Raw genomic sequence first — 10,139 nt, forward strand, 5'->3', positions numbered from 1 at the left:
GAATTTGATAAACCCTTGTTGGTACATGTATTGAATTTTGTTAAAATGCAATTAGACTGGAATGTAAAGAAGACCTCAAGTCATTTAATACCATCTTGATCATGCGTGATAACTGTTTACTCTTTGCGTGTCGAGAAAGTTGCTTCAATACCTGATACAATTTGTCAGGATTTTCGTGCGGACACAGCTTTAAAGGGTCTGATCAGGTTCCAACATTCCTTCACCGCTTCTTCATCATTTTCCTCAAGGCCCACTGGAGCATTGAGAAAGCATATCTTCATCTCAGATAGCAATTTAACGTATAAAAAAGTTATCATAACTTGGATTATGGAAGCGTGTGACTTTAATTTTGCTCTAAGTGAGATGGCTTTACACTACACGGCGGTCAGTCGTTATTCGATTTCCTTCAAATTTAAATTTGTGACATTATCCCCTTTATGGGATGACGAGACGTCTTTCATGAATCTACAATGGGAGGCATGACCTTGCGTATACAATACGGTTTTGGGTTTTCTTTGGCAGGCAGCGCTAACTAGTTGCTTAGTTGCGGAATCGATTAAACCCAAGAGTAAGAATCTGGTATTAGGTTTGTCTCCATCAGCATCAGGAAAGTGTCCATTTTTAAACCAACGTTTGCGGGGAAATAAACAATAGACCGAATGTTGTACCTAATTCAAATCTCCCGGAGTTAAAAGTGTCACTATGATCAAAAAATCACTTCCTTTTTTCTTCAGATTTTGAAAGTGTGATTGCTTAACACTTGACTGGAAAAAACAAAGAAATGGCGGCGATGATGGTGTACCAGTTTAATCCTCCGGGAATTGAACTCTATTTTTATGCAAATACTTTCTTTTGTTTCAGAAAGCCAATATGGCTGCTGGTCACGTGAGTGAAAACGCTCTTTAGGAAACCCGAGTATCTCGAGATGCGCAGAACGTATACGCAATATCAATAGTAGGCATCGTCCTTAAAAAGAACATGCAGGTGTCTTTTTTAAAATCGAAAGAAAAATAAAAAGTGGTTTTTTTTGGTCACAGTAGCACTTTTTCACAAAGCCACCAGAACAAAATCTTTTGAGACCCGAAACAAAAGAAAAATTGAACTGAAGGGACTTGGATACATTGCACAAGTCAGTTTTCAAGACTACTTTTCGCTCGATGTTCCGTGGCGTTTTCAACGTTACCATTTATTTTCCTGTAGTGCTTCCCCGAAATTCGGTAAGAGTGTTCCTCTATTAATTTACGGTCTTGACGCAGCACAGTAAAAGATGGACTTATTTTTGGATACACTTTACGCGCGAAAACAAAGGGCCGCCACTTCCACCAATCAGGAGAGGCCATGTCACGCGTGACAGATTCTGCCATGTTTTTTTCAGGGACATCTAATTTTTGCGGGAACGAGTATTCTAAAGATAGACTCATTTGTGACTGTGCCATAGGAACACTTACCTAATTCACTCTTGGTATGTGGTGAGGAGCCTTTCCCTGCGATTTCGTCACACTTAATATGCTGATCATGAAAAGCTGAACCGTCACGAGATGAGCACAAAAACGCAAATCATATTTTTTGATTCCCTTCAGCCCGTTTGTAGCTGTCGTTGTTTTTCCCTAAAATCCTCACATGCATGGCTAGATTCTAGATTTTAGATTTTAGAGAAGAACATGGCGACGAATTTCCTATTATCTGGATCTTGGTCGACGCACTTCATACCTTAAAAATGATGGCAAAGTGATTTCCATCACGGAGAATTTATAAATGACGTTTGCACTGAACCCTTCGGTATCCATTTAATTTGAAGCAGGTATGTAGGTTAAGAACATCAACAAGCCCGTGTACGCCACGTTGAATTAGCAGAAAAACGACCTCCGACTGGTTCCGAATTTGAAGCAAAATCAAACACGTTACATAAGGCAATAATTTATTCAGTGAAATCCCGCTACTGTATAACACACCTTGTCTGGCCTTTGCAGGAATTGTATTGCACCCGTGAAACCTAATCGAAAATTGTGCGCAAAAGAAATTTTTAGTATGGTTCTCGGTTGCAATGGTTCTTTTTCAACGTGTGATATGTTTGAGAGCAATTTTAATGATGGCGAACACAGCTATTTTCCTGATCAAACTGCGTTGAAAGTCAGAGTACTTTCCTGAACACACTGCAGAGCGACTGCAGCTTGTCAGCGATCGTTCGATCTCCACGTTATGACGTCTCCGTAGATTTGAAATGCATAATCCTGCCCTTCACAACAATTCATCCATACTTTGCACGTGTTACATGTAGATCAAAATGGCCCCGCATAATGACTGCGTATTACCAAACCGACCAGAGATCCTTAGTTCCTGTGCTGACTGAAAGAATCGAAGGCACTGGTGACGAGAATGTTGATAGCTGAGTAAAATGTGCATGGGTGGTTGAGGAACTTTTACAACATTTCGTTCACGATTTCCTTGCAGAAAACAGTATGTCAATATTAATAACAACAGAGAAAGTGGAAGGAGCTTTCTTGCGTTTATGCAACTTATTTGAGGGGCAGCTAACTTTCTTGACTTTTAAGAAATTCAAACATCTATTCACAACCCACTCACATTTTGGAGTTCTCACTTTTTTCTTAATTATTGTGTGAATATGTAATTCCAAACCTATGACATTTGATCGCGGAGGCAATTAAGATTCAGTGACTATGATTTCCAATACTAAGATGCATACATGCAGTTGAAAGATCCCATGAAAAGTGACGTGACAAAGCTTGTAAAACATACCAAAAATTGATAACCTAATTTCTGCGATGAACGATTAACAGAGTTCACGATTAAAATCCAGCATTTACAAAAATAGTCTGATCTATTTATCCAACGATTACTTTTCTACTCGGTTAAAACTGTAGATTAAAGAGTTTTAACAACTCCAAGTGATGTCGGTTTTCAAAAAGCTATTTAGTCATTTAAAAAGACAAACTCGTCCATTGGTCGTACAAAATTGTCCCTAAATGCCCACCGTCCACATAGTGAAGCATATTACAGAACAGGCCTTAAGTACCACTGCGATTAAAAAATACTGTTCTCTTTTTCCCCAAACTGACTTAAACACGCATTGGCGTTACACGCGACCAGGAAAATGTTAAGCTTTCTTCCCGAGCAGGCTGTCTGGCGTCCTCTAATAGTAAGTTGCTGATCTAAATGCCCTCCTCCCCCCAGAAAAAAAGAAAAGCGTGGGCGAAGAAAGGATGTAGTTTAATGGTCAAAAACCAAGCCTGCATTCACAAGGTATCCATGTTTTCGTGGAAATGAAACCAGTCCTCGGTAGTTCAAAAGGTGGATAACGCTATTAACTGGATAAAAAATCACTATCCAGCGAATAAACACTAGCAAAACCAATAGACCATATTCGTATTCTCAGTATTGGACTGGAACTAGCTTGCAATGGAGGCTAATGCGGGGAAATCTTTTCAAATGCAAATCCTTTTTAATATATTCCCCAGCATTAGCCTCCATTGCAAGCTAGTTCCAGTCCAATACTGGAAATACGAATATGGTCTATTGAGTTATCCAATGGATAGTGATTTATCCAGTGGATACCGCTATCCACCCTTCGAACAACTGGGTCCAGAAGGCTTAAAATCTCGCCACTTTCATGTTAAACCCACTCGTTTTCGAAAATCTGAGTAAAAAGGTCATTTTTGATCGCAGCAGCACTGTAGGAAACTTCAAAAATATATAGTGATTGGAATTCAGCAGTGATATAAATAACTTGCACAGAATTCTGAGCGTCGCAAGGCGTCGTCTTCTTTAACTTGTCCAGTGGATCTAAGAGAGATTTACGCCTCCTCAAGCAATGGCATTTGCTCCACACAGTTTAGAGATGACTCTCTGTAAAGCTCTCTTTTGCTCTGTGAGCTGCCTGTTTGCCCTTTCGGTTCTCTTCTCGTTAGCTTCCGTTTGTTGAAGAGCTTTAGTGAGTTTTGCATTTTCGATGTAAAGTTCTTGAACAAGGTTGCCCGATCTTGTTGCACTTGCTTCCGTTTGTTGAAGCTGCAGTGAGGTAAAAAAAAAAGGCAAAAGAGTTTGTCTGTAACCTTTGTAGCGCAAATTAAATTAGAGTTTCAAAAGACGTTAATTACCACCCACTTTATAACGTGCTACTATCATTAAAAAATCACTTCCTTTTTTCCGTCAGATTTTGAAAGTGTGATTGCTTAACACTGGACAGGCAAAATTTTGATCTTTGATTTGCATATTAATTCAGCCACGTACACACACATACACCTTATTCCAAAATGGCCGCTGATTTATGCGGATACAAATTGGCCCTCGTTCAAGATAAAATATTCTTTTGAATTTTAAGCTTAAGAACGAGGCATCAAGGCCTAATTTGAATAAAAACAATAGAATATTTAAATGGCGGCCATTTTGGAATAAGGTGTATTGCATTCTTAAACTTTTGAGTCTTTGACTTCATTTTCTCCTCGATCCAGCTCTCTAAAGATTTTAAAGTTAGTAATGGCGGACTATTAAATAGGAAAATTCCAGTTGAAATAAACGGGTGTCTTTTTGAAATAAGGCTTAAAACTTAGGTCACTTACTGTTTAGTTAACACAGCTTTAAAATCCAACAAAAATTAAAAATTGATTTTTTTGGTCGTAGTAGCACTTTAACGAGGCCAAAAGGAGTTACCTAGTTTCCACATACTGTGTGGTCGAAAACGGAACGAACTGCATGGACATGACTACTAGACCCGTGGATAACAACACTCTATATGCAAAAAAAAGGAAAAAATTCTCTGCTGTGGAGAAATTACTTTACTTCCCAGAGTAGGATAAGAACTGAACAAGACTGCTGGAAGAGCCTCTTAGTTGACCATTCTCACTTTTGCAGCTTTTTCAAAGCGACTCTACGTTCAAAGTTCTTATGAAAATCATATTACATTCGCAGATGGACTCGCTTTGAAATCGAGGGTCAGGTCAAATAGGAAATGCATGGCCTTCTGAGCGACCTAACTCAAGCATTTACGCAAAACTCGTCAATCAGCAAGCCCAGTTTGTCGAAAAAAGGGTAATGATTATCATGTTTAAATGTCATGGCATTCAAAAGGTCTATAGATATGATCACACATATGGCGGAGTTTTGTGCAAAAACAGCTTAAACTAAAGACGTCCAGTTATCCTTGTTATCTAACGCCGAATAAAGAACATTACATAAAAATCATCAGAGCTTCCATTCCCGCTAAGGAATAATTTTAAACGGACCAAAATAATACTTGTAATCAACTTTTTTCCAAAAAGATGTTTGTATCGGATAAAATGAATTTTAGAATCGCTTACTTTCACTTTCAAATTTCCAAAGCGCCGCCATCTTGAGTAACTGTGACGTGTTAGGGTTGCCCTATTGTTACCGAACAAAATCTTACACGTCACAGTTATTCAAGATGGCGGCACCCGGAAATTTGAAAACAAAAACAAGCAATTCGGAAATTCACTTATTAGGGCCCTCTGACGTATTTTTTGGGGTGCATTGCTACGGATGTAATGGTAAAGTAATTTGAGAGAATTTGGCATTATTTTGGTCAGTTTCCAACTTTTGTAAGCCAATGACCCTAAATATGACGTCATCATACCACACCCATGGTCACGTGACCAATAAAAGAAAACTCTAAATTTGTCTCCGTGCTTTCCAATTTGGGTATTTAATCGATGGTTTGATAATTTGTATTCGTTTTTGCATCCAGCCAAGCATGGTTTTCTTTTTGTTTTGAAAAATGTTCTTTTTAAAGACAAAAACGATACTGAAATACCCATAACTTTTTCAAAAAAGATGATTCTAAAAGATCAATGCTTAGCTATATTCTGTATTTGGGAGTGAAACGTGCCATGTAAAAATAATTAATTCAATTTAAAACCGCCGGAAATTTTGCTTTTTTCTCAAACCGGAAGTGAGTTCGTTTACGCATGCGCAGTTGATCTGAGAACGAGCGCGAGGAAGGGCGAGGAAAAACCTTCGATGGAAACAACAGTTTGTCCGGTGACTTTTGCTTGTGAGTGGGTTTTCTTGTCAGCTCATGATATGATGACGTCAGTTACCGGAAGTAACATTTCACTTCCTTAGCAACGCGCGAAAAATCCGTCTGTGGGCCCTTAAAGTGTCAGGATTAACAAGCTCTGTACAAGCTCACGTTCAGGTCGAGTACAAGTATTTCCAATCCAGTTACCTGTTTACTGAGTCGAGCTACATGCTCATCTAATGCTTCGCGCGTCTGCTTTACTTTATTCAGCAAATCCTGTTTCTCTTTCTCCAGTTGTCGTATTCTTCCTTCCCACAAATTGCTGGCACTTTCAAGTTCTCGCAGCTTCCGTGTCTTTTCTTCGAGCTGTTGAAAACAAAGATTCACTGCTTCTTTAAAATACACTTAAACCACCGCAAATGTTGCCAGCCGCGTACATGGATTTACTTCAGAGTGTTCCTAAACGTTGTGGTGAACATTGGGCTATGTATGTATAGGCAACCGGGAAACTTTACAAAATCCTTTTATTATCAAATTTCAGAAAAAATTGAAACTTGCGAATACGTTTCGTGATTGATCCAACGTTTCCAAAATATCGGAAAAATCCGGTCTATTGATCAATTCGTACAGGGCAACAGTTTCTGTTTGTTTATTATAATAATTTTTGCTGGACACTCGTCAATGTGATTGGCCCAGGGCGAGTAAAGGCCACCACAAAAAGACAAATAGTTAATGACCGTCACTAATTCGAAAACTTTTCATGTTCAAAGAGCAAAAGTTTTTGAAGACGGATTTTCCCTGCTTTAGAAATCCAGGATTTTACGTAATAAAAAAATTCGCGCAATTCTGCTCCAAAAGCTACGTATATCCGGAAATGCACGTGATTAGATGCACGACGATTTTGATAAGCGTCACGAAGTGTCTCCTTGCTCCTCGACCCAACTTCAACATCACCCGCGTCTTAACCACGCGGGTTTTTGAGACGCGAACGGCAACCAAGAAGAGAACATTCGCGTGCCAGGACAGTAGTGCCTCCCAGATTTTTATACCAATCATCTCTAATGGAGAAATGATCAACATCACCCGCGTCTTAAGCACGCGCACCGGTGGCTCAGTTGGTTGAACATTGGGCTGACATGCGGAAGGTCGTGAGTTCAACTCCGGCCGGACTCAGGGTCTTAAAATAACTGAGGAGAAAGTGCTGCCTTTGTAATTACATCCGCAAATGGTTAGACTTTCAAGTCTTCTCGGATAAGGAGTATAAACCGGAGGTCCCGTCTCATAACCCTTGTTGGAAATTAAATAGTATGGGACGTTAAAGAACCCACTCACTGTTCGATAAGAATAGGGGACGTAGCCCCCGGTGTTGTGGTCTGACCTTATCTGGACGGGGGCATCTTTCACTTCCTAAAAAATTAATTGCAAACTGCGTAACTAGCAGTCTGGCTAAAGTCCCCCACTTCACTTCACTGATACTTGGCAATGTAAATGTGGTTGCGTAAATACAAGTTAAAAGGGAAACAGCTCACTTCCGGTTGCCGTCCCCGTCTAAAAAACGCGCGTGCTTAAGTCCCCTAAACTCCAGTCCTTAAATAAAGAGGAACAGATTAATTTACCCTCACCAAAAATCAACGCCAACCCTGATACTTACCTCATTGTTGAAATGGGTAGCAAATTAAATGCTTATACAAAGGACACTTCGTGTTGGTGTACATCTAATTACGTGCATTTGTGGACAAAATTGAAGTTATGAAGACATCGTCAAAGATCAAAAATGGGAGCTACAACCTCGGTCTAAAATAGTTGTAACACCTCTCTTGAACAGCACGTAACTCGCATCCAAGCTATTGATAACGCAGCCCTCCTCCTCTCTCCCTTCAATGTTGCGTTTCCCGGTCAGTTCTTGCACAGGAACCCATAAACATCAACATTGAAAGGGGAGGAGGGGAAAAAATTCCGTCAGCGTTACAACATTTGTGACCGAGACTGTAGGTGAAAATTAGAAAATTTATTTCTTTCCAACCTTTTTGCTAAGCGCCATAACCTCTGCCTTTGCCTCGTTGAACACTTTTTCTCTTAATGCTTGATCCCGTTCACTTGCCATGTTGGCTCGATGAAGCTGTTCTTTTAACTCTCCCACCTCGCGCTGGTGGCGTGATTTCATTGTTGTCATTTCAGTATTTGCAAGTGTTGCCTACAGCAATATAAAACTATTATAAAGAAATTTCCTTTTTTCCAACGTTAAAGGGTGGAACGAAAGAAAAAACACAGGGAACGAAAACTTACCGTGAACGAAGATCACACCTTACCACACGTCATACAACATTTAACAGAATGTCACGCACAAAACACCTCAATTAGATCAAATCACGCAACGCAAGCTGTAAACTGGACTTCACAACATAAACATGAACAATGAATCCAGACAGTGTATTACAGTATTATAAGACGAAAAGAAAAAATAATGAGGTTTCGAATGATAACGTTAGAAGCAAACATGCACTAGAACATAGGGTGTCCACCAATTTACTAACTTTTCCTTCTTCGAAATAAATGCCCATTTCTTGTTTGCTTTGTTTTACTAAATTTTAGTGTGAAACTTATGGGATTCAAACTTCAATTTTCCGTTGAAAAATGGAAGGAACACTCCTAGGGGACACAAGCCGTTCAGTATACTGAGAAAAGGAACACATCCCATAGGACACACAAGAAGTTGACTATTGGTCTCGAGCACAATTTACGACCGAAAGACGCTAAAATTGGTGCGGCAATAAGGGATTTCACGCCTTACCACAGCTCTTCCAAATTGAAGATCAAAATCCCAAAGCAATTTTCCCAACATTTTTGGTTCTACGCAACTTCCAACCTTGAGCCGCGTGATGAGGAAGAAGTGAAAAACACTTCTTGGGCAAGAATAACTAACAAACCTTCTGTTTCTCTGTTTCTAGCTCTCTCTTATGAATGCTCTGTGCACTGGCCATCCTTTCTTTAAGCACGCACACTTCTTCTTGAAGTGTGTTTGCTTTGGCATTCTTCTCTTTAAGAACTTTTTCCAAGACCTGTTTCTTTCCTTGGATCTCTTCCAATTTCTTCTCCATGATAACAAGATCATTTTTTGCCTGTGGAAGAGATAAACACCACTCTTTACAGGGATTCATTATGTACAACAGAACTTCAACACAATTACAAGTTGTCTGTTTTTACATTATATCTGGAGCCAAAGTTATGTGTAGCGGTGACGACTGTCTGTTTTCCTAAGATTTTCTTTATTACACTCTGAAAACTAGTCAACTCTCTGGATGATTTCTTTTTGCTAACAAAAACTGAAATCGCTAAAACAAGAATCAGCTATAGCACCTCAAACTACATTCTGGTGATAAAGCACACACCGCACAGAAAGGCAAAAACAACACTTAACTTAAGAAATGTTAAAACGAGGTTAGCTTGATTATGCGCCAAGCAATTCGCAAAGATGCTTTACGCCTGTTAAAAGTTACGACGAGAAACACGTTTCAAATTAGCACTAACACAACACACAGACAATTAACGTTTCAGTTATATGTTATAGTGAGGTCCTTCGGGGCAGTTTCCTTTCTTGTAAGACTGTTGATATGACATTGCACGCGAACGGACGTCATCTTCATACGAGAAAGGAAAGACGCCTTCCGATGACAGAGGAGTGCGAAACGTATGCCATCGATAGACTCCAAACACAAACAAACGAACGGACTTCATTACCTTGATATAATTGTTGGGTTTAACCGTTCACAAGAGACATGTTAGACAATTTATTAAAAAACATCAACTGCATGTGTTAATGATTTTTAACATTTTAAACTGTTTTTAAGTATTAATAACAAGGAATAAAAGAAAATTCATCGACAAAAGAATTGCCGCCAAAATCAGCGTACGCCGGCATTACCATTTACGGGTATTAAATTAAAGAACACCTTGCAAACACCAATTTACAATTATAACCGCTTTTCAGGGATAATCTTTTATTCGGTTAAACAAATTCTTTAATACAAACGACAGTTTAACATTTTTAAAATTTAACTATTCAAAATTAAGCGCGTCATTAAGTCAGGTTTAAAGGGGCTATGTCACGTTATTTTAGGGCGTTTAGGGGAAATATTTTGTGAATCAC

The 10,139-nt window shown here is 39.2% G+C and overlaps 1 protein-coding gene across 4 annotated transcripts in view; it reads right to left on the reverse strand.

Moving 5' to 3' along the window:
• Positions 1-1,878: 1,878 nt before the first annotated feature.
• LOC137992507 (ninein-like protein) overlaps positions 1,879-10,139 on the reverse strand; it is a 49,605-nt gene continuing 41,344 nt past the window's right edge. For 2 of the 4 annotated variants that reach the window (XM_068837873.1, XM_068837875.1), the window contains 4 exons: positions 8,920-9,111; positions 8,016-8,186; positions 6,200-6,358; positions 1,879-4,026 (listed from right to left, as the gene is read on the reverse strand). In XM_068837873.1, the coding sequence (XP_068693974.1) occupies positions 3,823-4,026; positions 6,200-6,358; positions 8,016-8,186; positions 8,920-9,111 (726 nt within the window). In that variant the 3' untranslated portion in view covers positions 1,879-3,822. The remainder of the gene's footprint in view (positions 4,027-6,199; positions 6,359-8,015; positions 8,187-8,919; positions 9,112-10,139) is intronic. The other 2 variants (XM_068837872.1, XM_068837871.1) reach the window with 1 other exon arrangement.

Source organism: Montipora foliosa, chromosome 2 (assembly GCF_036669935.1).
Source record: "Montipora foliosa isolate CH-2021 chromosome 2, ASM3666993v2, whole genome shotgun sequence".
NCBI classification, from domain to species: Eukaryota; Metazoa; Cnidaria; class Anthozoa; order Scleractinia; family Acroporidae; genus Montipora; species Montipora foliosa.